We start from the raw sequence: 24417 nt of genomic DNA, 5'->3' as shown, positions 1-24417 counted from the left end.
CTCTGGGGCCTTTCAGAACAGGTGTATATATACTGTGATCAAGTGACAGATCATGTGACACTTAGATTGCACACAGGAGGACTTTATTTAACTAAACAAGTCTTTCTTTTTTTTTTCACTTCACCAATTTGGACTATTTTGTGCATGTCCATTACATGAAATCCAAATAAAAATCCATTTAAATTACAGGTTGTAATGCAACAAAATAGGAAAAATGCCAAGGGGGATGAATACTTTTGCAAGGCACTGTAGGTTGTTATGTAAGCCTGTAGTCACACCAGAACAGCTCATTAGAGTTAGGTTGGTATGTCTTTATTGACATAAAGCTCCAGTCCACCTTGGTTGGAATAATGGCATGGATGGAAAGTATGATATCTCTTCACAAAGGCACTTTATATCATACATTTAGCCTTGTGATATATTGTCTAATACTCGTTATTTGAACAGTATAAACTCTGTTATATTGTCAATTTTTTTCTTATTTTAATGGACTTATTAGGGTTTCTCTCATGTTATGATCATAAACTAGATAGAGTTATGATGTGGACAATATAAACAGCATCCTTTTAGCCCTAAAACTGACAGTACTCTCAGTGCTGGCCACGTCCCTCCAACATGCTGATAGCTTCATACTGGATTACATATACTGTACATATCTAGGATTTCATCTAAGACATTATTGCCTACAGTGAGTTTCATATAAGATCTTCATCACACCATGCACATCAGACAACATTATATATCCATAATCTATAGATGTATGTATCACAGCATATCATGTATATTATATAACATATTTAGGTTTAAATATATGATACAAAAAAGTAATAATATCAAATATTAAAACAAAACCCATCATATAAATTGGAAAAAAGCTGGACCAGTACAAAATAATGTTTCCAAAACGCTATACATACATAAAGTGCTTCAATGTTCTTAATATAATATTATTAATTAATATCTGCATGGTTGGTTGGAAAAGCAAGCAGTCTAGAAACATTACTAGATGATGCTATTGCAAGCATATCTAGATTACTGCAGATAGTTAGAGGATGCTATTGCAAGCATATCCAGATTACTGCAGATAGTTAGATGATGCTATTGCAAGCATATCCAGATTACTGCAGATAGTTAGAGGATGCTATTGCAAGCATATCTAGATTACTGCAGATAGTAAGAGCTAATATGGACTGGGATGAGTGTCCTCACTGTATGTATGCTTATGTATGCAAACATTAATTTACTAAGCACGTATATTATATAATAGAATAGCTATATTGATACGCATAATGTACTCGTTACAAGGGATTCATTTGGTTAGAAATTAGACATTAATGGGGCAGGTACAGTATCTACGCATGCCAGTTTGGGATGCTGCAACTGAATACTGCACATTTTCCTGACAGTCCTAGGGAAAGTTTTTAAAAGCTAGAAAAAACTAAAACTTAGACCTGAATAATACTGTATATCCTGCTTCTCGAATGACGCAACACAGTCAAACACACTACAATATCAATCTGGTGGGTGGGCACACAAGCCACCAACACACTAAGCAGAGAAGAATCCCTTCCCCGTCCCCGTCCCTGACCCTGATCCCGTCCCCATCCCTGACCCCGTCCCTGACCCCATCCCTGACCCTGTCCCAACTTCTTCCATGAGAACAGGCTTGTGCTTTACTGTGTAGCTCCAAAGGGCTGCACTGCTAGAATCCCTGTTAGAACGATGCTGGTCCAATGGAGGTCTGAGGCCCAGCAGTTGGAGGTCAGCTGTTAGTAGGATGGGGGGGGCGGGGGGGCTCGTGCCCATCTGAGAGGAACCAGGTCAGAGGAGGGAGCGGGGACTTGGTGGGGTTGTTGGGCTTAGGGCAGGATCTTGGCCCATGGGCTCCAGAGGACAGAGTCACGTTTCTCACCTGTATTCCCCAAAAGTACAGTCATCCTCTTTCATGGGCTGGAACTCTGGGTCTGTGTGAGCGTCCTCTTTTTCTTTCACTAGGGACAGAGAGCAAATGGGTCTGTTACTATGACCTCTAGGTGATGGATGTGGAGACGGAAGTGAGTGTGTTTGTGTGTGTGTGTGTGTGTGTGTGTGTGTGCGTGTGTGCGTGCGTGTCTGCCTTTACATGTGTGATTGTATCACCCACCTGGGTATTTGCCTCCCTTGTTCCTCTTGATGAAGCAGATGATGAGGAGGATGAGGATGAGGAGAGCGATGGCACACATCAGACCGATGAACCATCCCTGGGTGGCGATGTCCACCTGTCTGGATGGTACAGCTGGTCAGGCAGCGAGGGGAGGAAGAGAACATGACCGTTAGTGACTGGCCTGGTTGCTTTAAATTAGGAAGGTAACCTTGTTCCTATACTGTAATATAATGAAAATGTAATGGACAATAACGTTTAGTTATGTTAACTCCTCATTATTAGCATATTGTAATGACAGCTCCTAAAGTAGATATGGACCAATAAAACATAAGTACAGGATAGTATGGACATAGGTTTCCAGAGAACCCTTTGTGAGCAATATATTTTTTTTGTACATATTGTTTGGAAATTGTTACACAGTGTTACTGTAACAGACAGTTGTTATGTTAGTGATGTTATGTTGTTGTTGTTGTTGTTGTTGTTGATAGTTATGTTAAACATCTCAGCTGTGGATATTACAGAGAGTGTTAATGATGGTTAACAGCTTGACTTCTACAGTACGTGAGGTAAACAACATTCACTTCTTTTCTAATGCTCTTTATTCCTTTCACTCTCAGACACACACACACACACACACACACACACACACACACACACACACACACACACACACACACACACACACACACACACACACACACACACACACACACACACATACACAGACGTTCCAAAAAAAACAAAAGTTAACCACAGAAGGAAAGACAATCAGGTGGATAATTAGACAGTTACACATCCGTCTTCTACATTATGTGAATGATATCCATCATCTTTATGAAAATGCTCTTACTGTACGCCTCTCCAGGAAAACAAAACCTGTGTTCTTAACTTCTAACAAAACACACATATACAGACAGGAGGACATCATGCAGGTCAGAAAACTACCACGTCTACATCTCTACTGAACATGCCTACCGTACGTTTCCATTAGAATGACCACAACAACAGATATACTGTTAATAAACTGGACCGTATTCCTACTGAACAGGTGCCTGAGCAGTAGAGAATAACACATCTAGCATACCAAACAATGTTTCACAATCTCTACAGCAACACAGGGCAAGGCAAGGTGAGGCCGGGCGGCGCAGGTGACGACCTGCCAATCGCGTGCTGCCTCACCTGGAACGGTCACCAAAAGCTCCTCTGATTGGTGGAGCACCGCTTGGTCGTCGTGACCCTTGGCAACCACGCGTACCCTATAGGACAGGCCCTCCTTTAAGCCCTTCAGCACATAGGCCTGAGAGCAATTTACATACTCTTTCTGCCAGTCCTCTTCACCTAGAGAGTTGCAGGAAGAAAGGTGCTTTGAAAGATGTTTGTCTGTCTGGTGCACATTTTAGGACATCCATCATAGTCAAAATGTACGGTGCACATATTAGGACTACCATAGTTAGTTAGACTAACATTGTTAATGTCCTAATATGTGCACCGTACACCTGACATTATAACAACGTTGGGATGGGCTATGGAGTTTCATGCAGGGATGGTTTTATCTTGTGTCATGAACTGGCAGCTATCATATCAATATTAGATATCACTAATTGTGTAAATGGGTCTTTCTATAAACTAGGGTAGCAGTGAGGATTTCCTACACTGGGCAACTTGCTACAGCTACATTGATAATAAGCTACAATTTTTTTTCATGTCATTACATTAACATATATGGGGGATCATAGCTATATTCAATACAATTCACGAGTTGATTTAAAACCTATGTTTAATCCTTTATCATGGTTGGTGTCTTGACCAATTTGTTCAAAATAATGTGACATAAAACACGACCTTTCTGTCCTTGCATTCATGGCAGTGTAAGTTGTCGTTATATCATTAAATTAGACATTGAACTTTAACCCTGTAAGAATCCTGGATCCAGCTGTCGGACAGTTCTTTGTATAGAGATCTCAGAAATGTTATGTTACGGTGTGAAAACAGTTTTCATGGGCACACAAATCCAAAATAATAAATGCGATCGCTAAATCGAATGCTTCTAACCAAAAGAGTCACCTTACCTTGATACTTAAAACCTAAATTGATACTGTCATTAACGTAGTTCTTCAATAATTATGCATAATACTTGTCGGATGCGCATTTGGTGTCCAGCTGATTAGTTATGCCATGATATTTTTACACATCATCATCTGATCCAGGAAGGAATTTCCTGAATGACAGTCAAGTGAAGAACAGCTGTTGTGATAGCGCATGTGAAGCTACAACAGCCCAAGTGCTGGAAAAAAAAGGTGATTTCAAGGAATATTTTGGTGTCTCATTCGTTACGCCGGTGAAGACAGTTGTGCCTGGATCCACGTTGGATCTAATATCCCTAGCGAATTGATGTTGATCATCTGTTGTTGTCTGCTTGATTTACAGCAGGGTCTCGTTAGATTTAACAGAGAAAGCATCAAGGTAATGTGTTCATGTTTTCCTATGTTTTTGTGCCTCGGATTGGACACAGAGTCTACTGTTCGCAATTGTGTAGTATAGACTATTGCGCAACACCCAACGCTATTCCTATTAATTATTCTGGATATAATGACAACAAATTATATAGCCTAGTGGGTTTCTTCACAATATAATCTGGTAATGAAATAACATGACAAATACATTTTGGTTTTCCATGTTACACCTGCAATTTTAAACAATACAAGGGGATTGAAGTAACCTACTTGAACTTGAATTTGGAGCTCAGAAATTCATGTACTGGAATAAGCCTACCTTGAAGATAGGCCTCCCTTGAACATTTCCTCAATTTGGTGCTTGAAAAGTCCTTGTAATTATTGCAGCCAAGTCCTTTTAGACCAGGGATGGGCAACTCCAGTCCTCGGGGGCCTGATTGGTGTCACACTTTTGCCTCAGCCCCAGCTAACACACCTGACTCCAATAATCAACTAATCATGATATTCAGTTAGGAACGCAATTAGTTTAAATCAGCTGTGTTTGCAAGGGATGGGGAAAAAGTGTGACAGCACTCCGGCCCCCGAGCACTGGAGTTGCCCATCCCTGTTTTAGACTGTTTCTGCTGCTTTTTACTGTGTGTTATTAGGTTTGTGCCAGGGCAGTTTGAAGGTAGTATTCTGTGTTATGGCCAACAACAAAGATACTATTTGAATCAGACTAGATCATTTATCATATCTCTGCTAGACACATAACTGCCAATGTTTGTATAAACCTGCATTAGCCAATCATTGAGTAGGAGTCTCTTGTACCTAGATGTTTAAGTATAACTGATGTACAGTAGATAAAATAGCATGTCTTACTGTTGTCGTTCTTAACTATATATTCTACATAAACATGTTTTTCCGCTCCCCAGTACTCCCAACTGATAAGCGTTCCGTCCTCTCCCACGGAAGAGCTAACGTTCCCGAATGCCGGAGCAGCTGGATGCACTGAGCACAACAAGAGAAAAAGACAACCATGAAGCTCACACTCTAGGTCAAAGGTCAGGGAAAAATACAGTACTAATCAAACTCTTCCTGGTGAAAAATCTCCTAAAATACATCAATCTGAGTCTGACTTTGTTTAAGTCTGTGCACTCACACTCAACTTACTAAGATACTGACAAAGCCTGTAGATGACTTTGCTACAGTTTATACCAGTGGTTCCCAACCAGGGGTACTTGGCCTATCCACAGAGGGTACTTGAGAAGACTCATGAGACCATAGGCCTACTGGTAAAATGCACATGAGGGGGTACTTCATGGGTACTCCGGGCAGAGCAAAATTCAGTTGGTGATACAGTAACCAAAAAAGGTTGGGAACCACTGGTTTATACCATACAAATAACACATCATTTGCTTGTAGGCCTACGTTATATTTACATCTGTCTGTATCATAGAATCTATAGGTCAAAATCAAAGCAAGATGCACTTTGATTTTCCAATCCACTTTCAGTTAGGCTTACTTCAAAGTCTATCAAATCTACAGTTCCTCCTTTCCTATATGAGCCTTACAAACGGATTCAGACAATAAAGCCTGAACATTTGTAATACATTAAGAAAATCCCTAAGACTGTCAGATGTGCATGGACAGTGACTAGAGCAGCTGTACCCTTGTGGAATGGGTGGCGTGGAGGAGGAGGAGACCCTGCTATGGGAGGTGAGGGTTGGGTTTGGGTGTTCCCTGGAACAACATGGAGAAATATAAGAAACTCAACACTCAACAGACACAGCAGGCATAGAGGTAAGACAGTGAGCTGGTTACACACAGGTCCATCACCATGCATGCAGAAGGAAGTGTGAGAAAACAGTCAGCACGTTTGAGCAGATCAGTTGGAGCAGGATTCAAACACGCACGATGTCATGCACGGGACGGCACAGCGCAACATCAGCCAGACATAGACACAGAGACATAGATCAGCAGTCACAGAGTTGCCATCACGCCGTTAGAAAGTAAGATACAACACTGAAGAGTTTTGAGTGTGCTGCCAAAGAAGCACCACATCATATAATTATGTCTCTACAGATGTAGGATTTTAATTTGATCACTCTATTGTTGCTGAGAATTTCCCTGCACCGCAGGAAATGCAGATGAGCTTTGTGATTTACATAAATTCACTGAAAACCTGCACTAGCACACGGTTATATTAACACTTTTTATGTAGCCTCATTTTAACCAGCTAATAGCCTAACTACCGATCAAGCACCATTATGGACTAAACGTTCAAATCCTGTTGCTGCAGGATTATTTTTGTAAATGTTTTATTGTCACTTACACTTGCTGTGACAATATAGGTCAAATTAGGATCCTACATCTGTATGTAGCTATCTTCAAGGTTTCAGCTTTGAATTCAGGTCCTGCTGGGTCGAGGGGTCGAGGGGATTGGTGGAAGCAGGAGGAGAGTCTTTCAAAGGGGAACGCAGGCTTGGACCAGTCTTTGAAGCCAAGGCAGTATATATAAAGCATCTCAGAGTACAGTATGAGTGCTGATCTATTCATTAAAAATGATTCTAGGTCAGTACTCTTATTCTGAGATGCTTTGTAAATATGGGCCCAGATCTGTTTGTATGAGGAGCATGCAGACTCTGAGCGCTACAGGTACCTCCTCCAACCTTGTCTACTGAAGGCTGATACATTAGGACTTCGAGGGGAAAGGGGGGGGACACAAAAGTAGATATCAAGGTCAACATGACACCTGCATGTCCCTTTCATTAAATGTACCAGTGAGTAAGCATGAACATGCTGTAATATAAAACTAACTGGACCAGCTACTGTCAAAGTACAACTGGGAAACACACTCACGGTTAGTGATCTTACAACCATGACTACACAGAGGTTATATCATGCTTTGGCACAATGCTGTACACTTTTTCACACACCGAAGACAATTCAATAGTAGATCCACAAGGACAACAGACACACATTATAAACATAAAACAGAGAACCATGCTTCATAAGCGAGTATAAGTTACACAATACACCATCTAGATGTTTGGGGTTGACTTGAACCATTCAACATGGTACATGTGTGGAATGGTATGTAACTAAGGAGGACTCCCATACCATAACCATATCAATTTAAAGGGTATGTTCTCTACCGTCTTTGGCTACAGTCAAAGTTAGTTTTCTACTTGCGACCTTCAATAGCGTACATTCACACTTACCTTCGTCCATAATAGTGACGGCTTCCTCTGTAATGACGGGCCCTGCTCCCTGGCCTGTTTTGGCATTGAAATAAAACTTGTAGCGAGTGCTGTACTTGAGGTTGGGGAGCGTGACAGAGGTCTTGTTGGCCGGCAGGGCCAGCTCTTCCATCGGACCCAGCTCGTTGGAGCTATTGACTGAAGAGGTGGAGGGGCGGAGAGGTAGAGGAGTGGAGAGGTGGAGGAGGAGGTAATGTAGAGGTGGAGGAGTGGAGAGGTGGAGGAGGAGGTAATGTAGAGGTGGAGGAGTGGAGAGGTGGAGGAGGGGGTAATGTAGAGGTAGAGGAGTGGAGAGGTGGAGGAGGGGGTAATGTAGAGGTGGAGGAGTGGAGAGGTGGAGGAGGGGGTAATGTAGAGGTGGAGGAGTGGATAGGTGGAGGAGGAGGTAATGTAGAGGTGGAGGAGTGGAGAGGTGGAGGAGGAGGTAATGTAGAGGTGGAGGAGGGGGTAATGTAGAGGTGGAGGAGTGGAGAGGTGGAGGAGGAGGTAATGTAGAGGTGGAGGAGTGGAGAGGTGGAGGAGGAGGTAATGTAGAGGTGGAGGAGTGGAGAGGTGGAGGAGGAGGTAATGTAGAGGTGGTGTAGCGAGATGGGACCGGTGGAGGGAGGGAGATGGGTGGGGTGTAGCAAGATGGGACAGGTGGTAGGTGGAGGGGTGGATGGTGGAGGGGTGGAGTAGTGTATGTGTGGAAGGTGGAGGGGGGTGACAGATCAGATTAACCATCAAGCTGTGCGGTTCTCACTCTGTTTGATGATGTTTCTGGTCAATACAGCATACTGTCCATACATAGCTAACACACAGTACATACACAGGCTCAACTCTTATGTAATGACACCAGAGTACTATGGTGATAGTACTACACAGACGTAAAGGACCTAGTGTAGTAACTCTTCCTGTAGTAACTCTTCCTGTAGTAACTCCTCCTGTAGTAACTCTTCCTGTAGTAACTCTTCCTGTAGTAACTCTTCCTGTAGTAACTCCTCCTGTAGTAACTCTTCCTGTAGTAACTCTTCCTGTAGTAACTCTTCCTGTAGTAACTCCTCCTGTAGTAACTCCTCCTGTAGTAACTCCTCCTGTAGTAACTCCTCCTGTAGTAACTCTTCCTGTAGTAACTCTTCCTGTAGTAACTCTTCCTGTAGTAACTCCTCCTGTAGTAACTCTTCCTGTAGTAACTCCTCCTGTAGTAACTCTTCCTGTAGTAACTCCTCCTGTAGTAACTCTTCCTGTAGTAACTCCTCCTGTAGTAACTCTTCCTGTAGTAACTCCTCCTGTAGTAACTCTTCCTGTAGTAACTCCTCCTGTAGTAACTCTTCCTGTAGTAACTCCTCCTGTAGTAACTCCTCCTGTAGTAACTCCTCCTGTAGTAACTCCTCCTGTAGTAACTCCTCCTGTAGTAACTCTACTGTAGTAACTCTTCCTGTAGTAACTCCTCCTGTAGTAACTCTTCCTGTAGTAACTCCTCCTGTAGTAACTCTTCCTGTAATAACTCTTCCTGTAGTAACTTTTCCTGTAGTAACTCCTCCTGTAGTAACTCCTCCTGTAGTAACTCTTCCTGTAGTAACTCCTCCTGTAGTAACTCCTACTGTAGTAACTCCTCCTGTAGTAACTCTTCCTGTAGTAACATCTCCTGTAGTAACTCCTACTGTAGTAACTCCTCCTGTAGTAACTCCTCCTGTAGTAATTCCTCCTGTAGTAATCCTACTGTACACTAGAGACACTACAGACTACAAAGAAAGGGGGTGTTCTATTCAGTTTTGGAATCATCAAGAAAAGGCTCTCAAATCTCTGACAGACCCTCTAGCTCTATAGACCTACTATCTTATCCCTGATGTAACCTAACGTAGGTAGAAACGTCCCTGTGAAGCCTCACCTGGCTGGTATTTCAGGGTGTAGCCGGTGAGGTGTCCGTTGTGGTCGTTGGGAGGACCCCATTCCAGAGTCAAAGAGTCCAGGTTAGAGTTGGTGATCCTCAGGAAAGATGGCCGCCCAGGAACTGCATGATAGACACAAAGGGAATATTCACACAAAATAATTTTCTTCTGTATTTTTTTGTACATTTAGTTGAGCACAAAAGCTTCCTTGAATCGGCATACTAACTATGGATGCCGGACCACCCACCACGGAGCGTTGACTTGAATGAGAATGTCTGTTCTAGTAATTATATTTCTATATTTTATGACGTAGAATAAATGAATGTTGGCTCCTCCTACCTCCTTCGGGGGTCTCAAACTGCAGGGTGGAGCTGGCGGGGCCCTCCCCCTTGCTGTTGTAGACCCTGACGTTAAACAGGTAGAGGCTGTAGGGCTGCAGGCCGGGGAGCATGCCATGAGTCTTGTTCCCACTGAAGGTCAGAACCTGCTGCTTCACGTGGTGGGGGTTGTGTTTGTGGAGGCTCCGCTCACGCCAGTAATACACCTGGTAGAGACACAGACACAGAGGAGTTAGATGAGTGTGTGTCTGTTGGGGGGGTGGATGTGTTTGTGGAGGCTCCGGGGGGGGGGGGGGTAAGTGGCGTGTGTGTTTGTGTTTGTGTGTGTGTGTGTGTGTGTGTATGCATGTGTGTGTGTGTGTGTGTGTATGCATGTGTGTGTGTGTGTGTCTGTGTGTCTGTTTCTATGCGTCGGCTGTTTTGTATCACAGTATTACATTATCCTCTGTCATCTTTGAAGACAGTGCTGTGTACAGTACCTTGTATCCCTTGAGAAGTCCCCGTACTGTCTTCGGGGGGACAGGCTCCCAGTGCACCTCAGCCAGGGTGCTGTTTAACACTAGGACCTGGACACTGTCTGGAGCCTGCAACGGCACTGTGGGAAACACGGTTAGAGGGAACACAATTAGAACAGAAAACAGTGACATTACGGGACAGGAAACACCACTTCATTTGAGAGGATTATATAAATTGTTGCTATAGTTACAGTAACTCCCTAGAACAGATCAAATGAAGAAGAACTAGAACACGTAGCAGCTTTGTATCTGTCAAGTCATGCAACACATCAGTCAGTTTTCAGGACACAGATTCAATCCCGACCTTAAAAGCATTTCAATGGAGATTCTCCATTAGGGGCGGCAGGTAGCCTAGTGGTTAAGATCGTTGGGCAAGTAACCAAAATGTAGCTGGTTCGACTCCCTGAGCCGACTAGGTGAACAATCTGCCGATGTGCCATTGAGCAAGGCACCTAACCCTAATTGCTCTTGTTAGTCGCTCTGGATAATGTTTAAAAAAAAGAAGCATGATGTATAGTCCAAGAAACTGTCCCATAGTGTATCCTTAAAGATACTAAATGGCGATGTGTGACTCACAGTCCTCTCCGGAGTGTCCGGTGACCACAGCTGGCTCAGGTCCAATCCCGTAGTCGTTGATGGCTTGAACCTTGACCTCGTATGGTGTGAAGGTGGGCATCCCAGAGACCATGAACTTGGAGACGTTGGCCACGGTCACTGACGTCCAGTCCTTGTCCACATCCTTCTGTCTCCACATCACCTTGTACTGCAGGCCTGGACCGTTAGCCTGGAGGCCTGACATTGGCTATGAGAGACAGATGACCACATTGTTATTACTGAACCAATGGTTATTCATTAGTTTGACTAACAGTACTGCATTAATGAACAGCCGACAGGCACCCTGCACAGTACTGCATTAATGAACAGGTGACACCATCTTCCTTACAAATAAAATGCTGCATCTGTAGCTTACCTTCCACAATATCATAAGGTTGTCATGTTCAGTTCCAAAACCTTCAACTCCACTGGGGTTCTCATCTGGAGCTAATAGGTGAAGAAATGCCAATTAAACAGAATGCCAAATCAACAGAATGCCAAATCAACAGAATGTCAAATCAACAGTATGCACAAATCTATAAACTGTTTTAGTCAATGAATTATACAATCAACCCCATTATTAACAAGTAAATCCTAGAGTGTGTACCTGCAGGGTTGGTCTTGTACATGTGGGAAGGTTTGGAGGGGTTGGAGAGACCCACAGCGTTCAGGGCCAGGACTCTGAAGGTATAGTGAACGTAAGGGGACAGTTTGAGGAAGGCCGTGGTCTTGCTACCCGGGACATCCGTCAGGTTGTGCCAGTGGCCATGTTGGTGGAGAGAGTCTGTGTACTGGATCACAAACTCTGAGGGGGAACGAGGTGGAAAAATGGTGAGTGATTGCAGGGAATGTAAGCCATGAGTTTTTACACGCTAACATGTAGAATGGTATTTAGAATGTATTATCTAACTCCAGTCTTGGTATAGTTGACACAGGCCTAATCTCTCTGAGCTCCCTGACATACTGTATACCTATCAACAGTACCCTTGAAGATCCTGACACTATCAGAACCTGCACGTGTTTTTAAACCCATAAAATCCACCATTAAATACATATGATATGGGCAGTGCTGAACAAACATAATTAGCAAGTACTCTGAGTAGTGCTAACATCATTAAAACACAGTGCGATTTACTAAACTTAATAGCACTGCAGCTATAGTACAATCTCAGGATAATAATGAAACAGACATTAGATAGGGTTCTGGGAATAAAAGTCCTGCCATTAGTGCTGCACACTAATACACACAACACAAACACACACACAAACACACACACACACACATAGAGGAGCCTCCAGGCTTACTTACTGTACTGTATACAGGCCTCTCAAGGGACAACATGGATCAAATTCACACTAAGACACACATCAACATAGAAACACAGACAGACAGACAGACACACACACACACACAGGTACAGTGCCTTTCAAAAGTATTCATCCCCCTTGGCGTTTTTCCTATTTTGTTGCATTACAACCTGTAATTTAAATTGATTTTTATTTGGATTTCATGTAATGGACATACACAAAATAGTCCAAATTAGTGAAGTGAAATGAAAAAAATGTTTAAAAAAATTCTAAAGAATAAATAACGGAAAAGTGGTGCGTGCATTTTTATTCACCCCCTTTGCTATGAAGCCTCTAAATAAGATCTGGTGCAACCAATTACCTTCAGAAGTCACATAATTAGTTAAATAAAGTCCACCTGTGTGCAATCTAAGTGTCACATGATCTGTCACATGATCTCAGTATATATACACCTGTTCTGAGTCTGCAACACCACTAAGCAAGGGGCACCACCAAGCAAGAGGCACAATGAAGACCAAGGAGCTCTCCAAACAGGTCAGGGACAAAGTTGTGGAGAAGTACAGATCAGGGTTGGGTTATAAAAAAATATCTGAAACTTTGAACATCCCACGGAGCACCATTAAATCCATTATAAAAAAATGGAAAGAATATGGCACCACAACAAACCTGCCAAGAGAGGGCCACCCACCAAAACTCATGGACCAGGCAAGGAGGGCATTAATCAGAAAGGCAAAAAAGAGACCAAAGAAACCCTGAAGCACCTGCAAAGCTCCACAGCGGAGATTGGAGTATCTGTCCATAGGACCACTTTAAGCCGTGCTTAAAGAAAAAAATAAGCATGTGGGAGACTCCCCAAACATATGGAAGAAGGTACTCTGGTCAGATGAGACTAAAATTGAGCTTTTTGGCCATCAAGGAAAACGCTATGTCTGGGAAACTGGTCAGAATTGAAGGAATGATGGATGGAGCTCAATACAGGGAAATTCTTGAGAAACCTGTTTCAGTCTTCAAGAGATTTGAGACTGGGACGGAGGTTCACCTTCCAGCAGGACAATGACCCTAAGCATACTGCTAAAGCAACACTCAAGTGGTTTAAGGGGAAACATTTAAATGTCTCAAAGCCCAGACCTCAAGCCAATTGAGAATCTGTGGTATGACTTAAAGATTGCTGTACACCAGCGGAACCCATCCAACTTGAAGGAGCTGGAGCAGTTTTGCATTGAAGAATGGGCAAAAATCCCTGTGGCTAGATTTGCCAAGCTTATAGAGACATACCCCAAGAGACGTGCAGCTGTAATTGCTGCATAAGGTAGCTCTACAAAGTATTGATTTTGGGGGGGGTGAATAGTTATGCACGCTCAAGTTTTTTTTTTTTTGTGTGTCTTATTTCTTGTTTGTTTCACAAGAAAAAATATTTTGCATCTTCAAAGTGGTAGGCATGTTGTGTAAATAAAATGATACAAACCCCCCAAAAAATCAATTTTAATTCCAGGTTCCAGAATGCTGCAGCCCGTCTGGTGTTCAACCTTCCCAAGTTCTCTCACGTCACCCCCCTCCTCCGCACACTCCACTGGCTTCCAGTTGAAGCTCGCATCCGTTACAAGACCATGGTGCTTGCCTATGGAGCAGTTAGGGGAACGGCACCTCCGTACCTTCAGGCTCTGATCAGTCCCTACACCCAGGCGAGGGCATTGCGTTCATCCAACTCTGGCCTGCTGGCTCCCCTTCCTCTGCGGAAGCATAGTTCCCGCTCAGCCCAGTCAAAGCTGTTCGCTGCTCTGGCACCCCAATGGTGGAACAAGCTCCCTCACGACGCCAGGACAGCGGAGTCACTCACCACCTTCCGGAGACATTTGAAACCCCACCTCTTTAAGGAACACCTGGGATAGGATAAAGTAATCCTTCTACCCCCCCCCCCCCCCCCCAAAAAAAAATAAAATAAAAAAAAGTATAATTGTAAAGTGGTTATCCCACTGGCTATAGGGTGAATGCACCAATTTGTAGTCGCTCTGGATAAGAGCGTCTGCTAAATAACGTAAATGTGCCCTTGAGCAAGGCACTTAACCCTAATTGCTCCTGTAAGTCGCTCTGGATAAGAGCGTCTGCTAAATGACTAAAATGTAAAATGTAAATGTAGTAAAAATGCCAAGGGGGGTGAATACTTTCGCAAGCCAAGGGGGGTGAATACTTTCGCAAGCCAAGGGGGGTGAATACTTTCGCAAGGCACTGTACAGCAGGTACGTACTGTGAATAGGGCTGTTGTGTTCGTCTCCAGGTATCCAGGTGAGCTGGACACTCTTGGGTTTCAGGTCAGTCAGCTCCAGGTCAGTAGGAGGGTCTGGTTGTTCTGGAGAACACGGTACAATAGACAGGTACATTACTGTAACTCCCAGCACAACAACATTATTCGGTCATGCCATGCCACGTATGGAGCCACAGACTGTAAAAAAAGAAGTATGGAACACAGGAAGAGAAGATCCTTTTTATTGCCACAAGAACGCTTCAGACAAATGAGGTGGATGGAAATGGACCAGTTCAAAAGGAACCCCATTCTGCAGCAGGGACAAAGACACCAAACAGCGTGACAAATATATACTTCAGGATGAAGCCTTTTATCTACTTCCCCAGAGTCAGATGAAGTTGTGGATACCATTTTTATGTCTTTGTGTGCAGTTTGAAGGAAGTTGATAACTAGTGTTAGCACAATTGCTAACTAGAGTTAGCAAATTGACTGGAAGTCTATGGTAACTGCTAGCATGCTAGTAGATACCATAGTCTTCCAGTCATTGCACTAACGCTAGTTAGATTTGGCTCGCAAAAGTACCTCTAACTTTCTTCATACTGGATGCAGAGACATACAAATGGTATCCATGAGTTCATCTGACTCTGGGGAAGTAGACAAATGGCTTCATTGCCAAAATCCCGAAGTATCCCATTAAAGGCACTAGTAATTACTCCACACTCAAAGACACCGTTTTAATGAGTTGTATTGCTGATGTATTCATTGAAAAACACATGCTAAACAAAATAACAATTGCACATTTAGGGAAGAAAAAAATCTGCAAACTGCTTCTAAAATAAAGGATGAATGATATAAGAAAATGGTGAAATCAAAAAGCCCTTTAATAGACGGTGATTAAATTAAAACGACTGTCTGTTGCTCCGTCCGTCTGTCAGTCCGAATGCTGTTGATGTCACACACAAACACTGTGAATGATCACATCTGCGAGCAGCGCAGCATGCTTGCCTGTGCAGACACATAATCCACACACACACACACACACAAGCCCATGGGACTGGGAGCAGAGCGTTTGTGTTTACTGCAGGTTTACCGTAGATGACAGCTGGAGTAGGAGTTGTCTCTGCCAGGTAGGAGAACAGGTGGGAGTGAGGTAGGGGTTAAGTAGTTAGTGATTAGAGACACAACAACAGGACACCCTCTGTCTTACTTGACGTTATTGTACATAATAGAATAGAATATAGTAGAATAGAATAACTGAATTTTTCCCAACAACACTAACAGATACAACATTGTTACTGTCATGTGATTTGAGGGATCATGAGCATGTTTCTGGTATGTAAGTTTATGAGAGAGAGAGAGTTACAGATGTAGGACCTTCATTTGATCACTGAGCGGCAGGAAATGCAGATCAGCTTTGTGATTTACATAAATTCACTGAAAACCTGCACTAACACACAGTTATATTAACAGTATTACACTTTTCATGTAGCCTAATTTTGACCAGCTAATAGGCTAACCACCGATCAAGCAACATCATGGATTAAGTGTTCAAATCGTCAATACAGGTCAAATTAAGATCCCACATCTGTACATACCGACGACCGTGAGCTCAGCGCTGGCAGAGTCCTGGTCCAGAGTAGTATTCATTATGCAGGTGTAAGTTCCCGCATCATTCTCTGTCACATCTGTTATGGTCAGGCTGTCAGAGTCCACCAGAAATCTGGGAAGACATAGACAACGTCAGTCAGTTTAAAGAGTCCTCTTGTGTAAGTGTATAACCCTTTTGTTTGTGTTGAATTATGTGTTTTGTGTATGCACTCAGGAAGCCCTGATGGACTAATGGATAAACTAAATTATAAACTGGGTAGTTCGAGCTCTGAATTCTGATTGGCTGACAGCTGTGGTATATCAGACCATATACCACGGGTATGACAAAACATTTATTTTGACTGTTCTAATTACGTTGTTAACCTGTTTATAATAGCAATAAGGCACCTCAGGGGTTTGTGGTATATGGCCAATATACCACGGCTAAGGGCTGTATCCAGGCACTCCGCGTTGCGTTGTGCGTTAGAAGAGTCCTTATCCATGGTATATTGGCCATATACAACACCTCCTCTGGCTTTATTGCTTAATTGAACTAAAATACTGTCATAAGAGGAGAATATACAAAGCCAGGACTTACTACTGCAGATATAATTGCATGTGCTCTATGTTGAAACATGAGTGTTTGAGTACCACCAAGTACCTCTCGTCGTCAGGTAGCTCTCCGTTGTCTTTGAGCCAGGTCATGGTGGGGATGAGGGTGGGGTCGTGTTTTACTTTACACTCAAACACCACGTTCCTATTTCTCTGGGACACCTTGTATTCCGGCTGCTTCAGGATACGAGTTGGCTCTGGGGGTAGAGGTTGCTTCAGAAACAACACAACGCAATATCCTGCTCCGTTGTTTATCTCAATGAGACTAATCTGGACAATTAAAGTTGGATAAATAAGTGGTGTTCAGGGTTGTTTTATATTCTCAGGGCCATGAGTTTTCCCTGGTTAGATCATATGGTCAGGAAAAACGATTGACCCTACGTATTCTATATGGTATGGTTTTCTAACCTTCAGAAAACACATCCAGTAGAGCGAGAGAGAGAGAGAGACAGAGAGAGAGAGAGAGAGAGAGAGAGAGAGAGAGAGAGAGAGAGAGAGAGAGAGAGAGAGAGAGAGAGAGAGTGTGTGTGTAATGAGAGAGAGTGTAAAGAGAGAGAGTGTAACTTCTGAGTGTAATGTTTACTGTTAATATTTATTGTTTATTTCACTTTTGTTTACTATCTACTTCACTTGCTTTGGCAATGTTAACACACGTTTCCCATGCCAATAAAGCCCTTAAATTGAATTGAAATTGAATTGAATTGAATTGAATTGAGAGAGAGAGAAAGAGAGAGAGAGAGAGAGAGAGAGAGAGAGAGAGAGAGAGAGAGAGAGAGAGAGAGAGAGAGAGAGAGAGAATGAGAAAGTGAGAGCAAGAGCGAGAGAGAGAGAGAGAGAATGAGTGAGATGGAGAGAGAGAGAGAGAGAGAGAGAGAGAGAGAGATGGAGAGAGAGAGAGCGAAAGAGAGAGAGAATGTGAGTGCGAGAGAGAGAGAGAATGAGAAAGTGAGAGAATAGTGTGGTATCTCACCTTTGACCTCCAGATAGACATGATTCTCAGCGATGCCCAGAGTGTTCCTGGCCACACAGGTATACTGCCCACTGTTGAGGGCCTGGGCCACATATATCTCCAGAGTCCCGTTTTCATGCAGCAAGTAGGGGTCCCCTTCCAGGGTGCTGGACTGGCTGTCCTTAAACCTGACAGGGGATAGGGGAACCACAGGCTCTGAACTTTTAAGCTGGGATTGGGGTAAGATCTGTTGCACATACCAGTTTCTTAAAAACGCTACAGCACTGTGTTGCACACATATTGCTGACAATACTGTGGCGCAACCTATCTTTTTAGTACCCATAACTGCATGTACAGTATACCAAAAAGTTCAAAGGTCATGAACTCACCATGTGATTTTGGGGATGGGCGAGCCGAAGGAGGAACAGTCCAGAAAGGCGTGGTTGTTTCGGATCACCTGGTAGACCATGTTAGCTGGAGTCAGTACTCTGGGTGTTTCAGCTATAAACAGACACAAGAATGTGTTTGCAAGTTCAATGCAATTCAGAGACAGGAAAGCTGAATTTCAAGCTTTAACTTCAAAGTTCTGAGTTCTAAATTCGAGTAAGGGTCCACTCACAAAGAACGTTGATGAAGGCATTGGACAGCAGATATCCATATTCATTGGATGCGTTGCACTGATAGACTGCACTGGATCCAGTCTGGACTTCCTCGAAGATGATGGTGTCACCCTCCACCTTCCTATTGGGGTCCTCAGGTGAATCTAGCAAGGGGTCAAAACACGTGTCAAAGGTTTTACCATAAACCTAGAAAATTATTAACTTGAACATTGTCTGTCTGGCTAAACCTCACAATGGCACATGCAATGACTTAATCACAAATAGACTGTGGTGTCTGTGCACAGTGTCTACAATAAGAGACAGACATGACAACGCCACTCAATCAATCATTACTGAGTACTCACTCTCTATGGGGATGCCGTTCATGGCCCAGGTGATGGTGGGTTTGGGAGTACCACTGGCCCTGCAGATCAACAGACCCTTCTCTCTGGGGGCCAGCACCAGGTTCCTGGGGGTACTGATCCAGTAAGGTGCCGCTGGGATGGGGAGGACCAGACGAACACAACGCAAGCAGACGGTTGGTTAAAGGTCAAACGTGGAAGTTCAGTTGATGTTCACCTCACATTTTGACTTGAATGCTGGCTGTATGGTTGGATCATCTTTTTTATGGTTTTATTTTGTATTTGTTTTTCAACAAGGCAATGTCGCTGTAGAATTTGCATCAAAATACAAGGTTAAACAATTACAACTAGAAAGGAAGAGGAAGAAAGAGGAAAAGGGTCAGAAAGATGACGGAACCCTCTGCTCCAGATACCATAGACAGCATAAAAACCCTGGAGGCTGATAGACCAAGTCAGCCATAAATTCCCCTTTCAGCCCCGCTCATCACAGACCTTTTTTTGTTGTGTTATTGAATGGATAGGACAGTGAAAGGTGGATAGGACAGTGAAAGGCAGACAGGAAAGGTAGGAGGAGTGCAAATCAGAAGGGCAGTGGGCAGAATTCTGACCCATGCCGACTCTGCTATAGGCTACATGTGTGCTAGAGTTATGGGAACTAACTGCTAGGCCACATGACATACCTTTGACGGTGACGCGGATGGTGTGGAGCACAGAGGCCAGGCGGTTGTGGGCGGTGCAGTGGTATTCTCCGGCGTCGGCCTCGGACACGTTCACGATACGCAGTAACTTCTGGAAGTGCAGGATGGAGGTACGGTTGTCAGGGAACTCCCCGCTCAGCTTACTCCACGAGACCTCTGGAGTGGGACTGGATAGGGAACAGGGGGAGAGAGAGAGAGAGAGAGAGAGAGAGAGAGAGAGAGAGAGAGAGAGAGAGAGAGAGAGAGAGAGAGAGAGAGAGAGAGAAAGAGAGAGAGAATAGTGTGAACACATAAGTTTCCAGTGAACTTGCTTAGGTCAGTATGATCTATAAGCACACATACATAATGGTAAAAATGCATTAATAATAGAGGTATACTCTACACAACACATAATACAGGTAAAACACATTGACAGTTTCTCATTGGCACTGAGTACTTACAGTCCTTCAGTGATGCACTCCAACTCCAGAACCTGTCCTCTCAGCACCATCTTGGAGCTGCTGGAACCAGAAGGGATGAGGAAGGTGGGTTTCCTCTCCTCCGCAGAGCCGTCTGCAGTCACAACGCAGGGGTCAGAGACACAGCTAGTCACAACAAGACTATTCCTGAGGTTTTACCACAGTCAGTGCTGTAGCACTGTGGAGGTCCAGGTCAGGGCTCACACACTCAAACACAGCAGTTGACTTTTTAAAAGGTGATTTCTGTTTGAGCTGACATCAGCGGTGTTTATGGTGAAGCTTAAGGGAAAATAGCCTTTAAAAGTCTCTCGCAGTGTGCAGGTTGTAAATGTGTTGGAATTAATCCCTGCCTTCATCCCTTACTGTAAAGGGGTTATTTGGTGGAGGGGTAGGACTGTTCTAAGAGGTGGTGGATATCTAAAGCATCATGTGTTTTCCTGTACAGTTATAACAGATAGTAAACTACTTTCTAGTTCAAGGTGAGGATAAGGATAACCTTCTCAAAAGGATCATCTTTGGGTATGATACTATGATATCAAGCACAAATGGTGCTTGTGATGATGGCAATGATGATACATAAAGAGAGGTACAGTGTTTCTTTGAGAATCTCTTCTGTCAGATCGGCTTGTCTGTAGCCTCATCTGTTGTACTGCTGACTGCATGACATGCACCTTCAGGGTACCCGACAGACAGACACATAGTTTTGCAAACAATGAGAAATGAACTGATAGGAAATGAAAGATGTCATAGACAGAGGAGGGGTTTTAAGTGGATTGGGAGGAAAGAATTTGGTTGGCTGGGAGAAGAGAATAGATTAACAGACTGGAGTGGTAGTGGTTGCAACATTCACAGTTTGCAAGGCTGTCAATCTGCTTTGCTCCAATAATAATTGGTCATTTAGCAGACGCTCTTATCCAGAGCAATTTACAGGAGCAATTAGGATTAAGTGCCTTGCTCAAGGGCACATCGACAGATTTTTCACCTAGTCGGCTCGGGGATTAGAACCAGCAACTTTTCGGTTACTGGCACAACGCTCTTAACCACTAAGCTACCTGCCGCTACCTATGAAATATATTACTATAATAGAGAGAAAGCTTTTCAAAAGTAGCCTACAATGTAATATAGACCTACTGAATGTAATACAGACAGACCTACTGAATGTAATACAGACCTACTGAATGTAATACAGACAGACCTACTGAATGTAATACAGACCTACTGAATGTAATACAGACCTACTGAATGTAATATAGTCCTACTGAATGTAATACAGACCTACTGAATGTAATACAGACCTACTGAATGTAATACAGACAGACCTACTGAATGTAATACAGACAGACCTACTGAATGTAATACAGACAGACCAACTGAATGTAATACAGACAGACCAACTGAATGTAATACAGACCTACTGAATGTAATACAGACCTACTGAATGTAATACAGATCTACTGAATGTAATACAGACCTACTGAATGTAATACAGATCTACTGAATGTAATACAGACAGACCTACTGAATGTAATACAGACCTACTGAATGTAATACAGACAGACCTACTGAATGTAATACAGATCTACTGAATGTAATACAGATGTCAATTGTCCATTTGAATTTACAAAATATGAGCAAGGCAAAGGAGGAACCATCATGCAATGGTTCATTTTAGTTATTTGAAATTATGTTAATAAATAGTTGCTGTTGTCACGCCCTGGCTCTGGGGACTCTTATATGTTGAGCCAGGGTGTGTAGGGTCTATGTTTTGTGTTCTATGTTCACGATCTAGTTTATGTGTTTCTATGTTGGCCGGGGTGGTTCTCAATCAGAGGCAACGTGAATCAGCTGTTGCTTGTTGTCTCTGATTGGGAACCATACTTAGGCAGCCTATTGTGCACTTGTCTTTTGTGGGATCTTGTTCCGTGTTGGTTTGTATTGTATAATCGTTTTGTTATTTTGTGTGTTTGTAAGTACTAAAATAAAAGTATGTACTCGTATCACGCTGCGCCTTGGTCTGCTTCGTATGACGATCGTGACAGCTGTAGAAAAGATCATGTCTTTCACAAAATTGTATTCATTGGTAAAGTTATGGTGGGAGGTGGGGTTAGGTTAAGGTTTAGGGGGTTAATGTTAGTGGTTGATTTCTAGTATTGGTTTACTACTAAAGAAGACGACAATCACTAGGGTAAGGTTTAGAGGTCGATGTAAGTGGTTGGTTTCTATTGGTTGACGACCACAGGAAGGTAGAACCACTAGGGGGTGCCAAAACTCACCACTAAAAAAATCAGTTTCATTGAATAAAGCAGCAACAGTCTCATTGATTGCATCCACTGTAACACAACAGAAAATAATCAAACATGCCACATGTTGAAGTCAATAAAGTGATTGGACAAATAAACATGAATGCTTGAATGATAAAATCAAACTGTGTGAACTGAACAAAATGCTGAACGATGATCATAGATATACTGTAGACAAAGAATAGATGGTCAAATCTTGTCTGTGAATCTGTATTGTCATGACGATCAGTCAGTGGTAACTGGACTGTATGAGAAAGCCTTTTGTTGTTGAGAGAGGCTTTTCATGATGACTACTAGACTACTACTGGCAATGCTGAGGTTGGGATAACTGATAGGAAACTCCTACGCAAACTGACACACACATTCAATGCTGAGCAGAAGTACACACACACACACACATACACACACACAAGAACACACACATGTGCACATGCACGCATTCACGCGCACACACACATTCACACACACACACACACTTACGGTTGAGCACTGAGAGGGTGATGGGTTGTTTCTGCTGGATGGTCTGTGTGTGAGGGAAGCGGGCATAACAGATGTAGTCGTTCCTCGAGTCCTTCTTCAGAACGTTGGAGAAGTACAAGTCTCCGTTCAACGCCTGGAACACGCGGCTGCTCTGAGGCAGTCTCTGGAAGTCTGGGGGAGGAAATGAGGAGAACTATCAACCCCAGCAGGCCACACTACTGAGGCTTCCATTAATGTCTCATTGCATGAGGAATATTTTGACTCATAATTTGCAAGGCAATGAAACCAAACAGGTAAGACTACCCAAGATTTGACCATTCAGAAACAGGTGTGGAAAGGACATATTCCCCATTTGGTTCTTATATGATCCAGCTAAAATGTATAAAAAGTAACAGGTATCTACAGGTATCTACAGGTATCTACAGGTATCTACAGGTATCTACAGGTATCTACAGGTATCTACAGCACAACAGACAGTGGACTATAAAGACCATACTTACTGAAGTCCATCCAGAAGATGATGGGAGGTGGCAGGCCAGCAGGGGGCCGGCACTGTAGCACTAGAGACACGCCCTCCTGAACTCTGATTGGCTCGTTCCTCTCCTTTGACCACAAGGGGGATCCTGAAGAGGCGAGGGAGATAGCCCCAAATGCACATGAGGAAAACATGATATACCAGTATGTGGTTTCTACATTTACCTAATGTCATCAAGAAGACTGAGAGAATAAAAGGACTGAGTTGTAGCTACATGGAAGGAATGAGTTGTAGCTACATGGAAGGAATGAGTTGTAGCTACATGGAAGGAATGAGTTGTAGCTACATGGAAGGAATGAGTTGTAGCTACATGGAAGGAATGAGTTGTAGCTACATGGAAGGAATGAGTTGTAGCTACATGGAAGGAATGAGTTGTAGCTACATGGAAGGAATGAGTTGTAGCTACATGGAAGGAATGAGTTGTAGCTACATGGAAGGAATGAGTTGTAGCTACATGGAAGGAATGAGTTGTAGCTACATTTTACATTTTAGTCATTTAGCAGACGCTCTTATCCAGAGCGACTTACAGTTAGTGAGTGCATACATTTTTCATACTGGCCCCCCGTTAGAAACGAACCCACAACCCTGGCGTTGCAAGCGCCATGCTCTACCAACTGAGCTACAGGAGGAATGAGTTGTAGCTACATGGAAGGAATGAGTTCTAGCTACATGGAAGGAATTAGTTCTAGCTACATGGAAGGAAAGAGTTCTAGCTACATGGAAGGAATGAGTTCTAGCTACATGGAAGGAATGAGTTCTAGCTACATGGAAGGAATGAGTTCTAGTTACTAAACTGCATCAAGCTAGAGGTAAACACAAAGGAAGTTGTGATAGGTGTTTCCAGGTAACAATTATTAGCATGATGTCTTTCCACATGTAACCATTACCTTCCATGAAGAGAGCATTGATGATGGAAAATACATCTCATTAGTTTCAAAAGAAAAGATTGAATGGTGATAAATCAAAGAGACACATCATTGATAAGCTTAGGGGAGAATGGACTGAGACAGATATGAGTTGATATGACTTGTTATGAGACGACTGAAAGGTGAGATATCTGAGAGACAGAGACGGGGGAGAGGCCCAGTGAGAGAGAGAGACATTGAGAAAGAGACAGAGACAGAGAGTGAG

At 43.2% G+C, this 24417-nt stretch overlaps 1 protein-coding gene across 1 annotated transcript in view; it reads right to left on the bottom strand.

The window, feature by feature from the left end:
• Nucleotides 1-24417, bottom strand: part of LOC311134852 (neuronal cell adhesion molecule-like) — a gene marked incomplete at both ends in the record, with an annotated part of 41722 nt that overhangs the window by 3377 nt on the left and 13928 nt on the right. Inside the window, 26 exons of the mRNA XM_084168629.1 lie at nt 1913-1991; nt 2144-2275; nt 3323-3481; nt 5458-5586; nt 6247-6318; nt 7238-7276; nt 7800-7976; nt 9709-9831; nt 10049-10253; nt 10527-10642; nt 11139-11364; nt 11533-11603; nt 11764-11961; nt 14710-14811; nt 15797-15826; nt 16302-16426; nt 16955-17102; nt 17876-18042; nt 18244-18355; nt 18474-18617; nt 18819-18950; nt 19496-19680; nt 19954-20065; nt 22245-22301; nt 22752-22922; nt 23252-23374. Of these exons, the coding sequence (XP_084024755.1) occupies nt 1913-1991; nt 2144-2275; nt 3323-3481; nt 5458-5586; nt 6247-6318; nt 7238-7276; nt 7800-7976; nt 9709-9831; nt 10049-10253; nt 10527-10642; nt 11139-11364; nt 11533-11603; nt 11764-11961; nt 14710-14811; nt 15797-15826; nt 16302-16426; nt 16955-17102; nt 17876-18042; nt 18244-18355; nt 18474-18617; nt 18819-18950; nt 19496-19680; nt 19954-20065; nt 22245-22301; nt 22752-22922; nt 23252-23374 (3334 nt within the window). The remainder of the gene's footprint in view (nt 1-1912; nt 1992-2143; nt 2276-3322; nt 3482-5457; nt 5587-6246; nt 6319-7237; nt 7277-7799; nt 7977-9708; nt 9832-10048; nt 10254-10526; nt 10643-11138; nt 11365-11532; nt 11604-11763; nt 11962-14709; nt 14812-15796; nt 15827-16301; nt 16427-16954; nt 17103-17875; nt 18043-18243; nt 18356-18473; nt 18618-18818; nt 18951-19495; nt 19681-19953; nt 20066-22244; nt 22302-22751; nt 22923-23251; nt 23375-24417) is intronic.

Source organism: Coregonus lavaretus (assembly GCF_964263955.1).
Source record: "Coregonus lavaretus genome assembly, chromosome: 9".
NCBI lineage: Eukaryota > Metazoa > Chordata > Actinopteri > Salmoniformes > Salmonidae > Coregonus > Coregonus lavaretus.
Note: the sequence above shows the minus strand (reverse complement) of the source record. Positions and strands in the feature narration are given on the sequence as shown.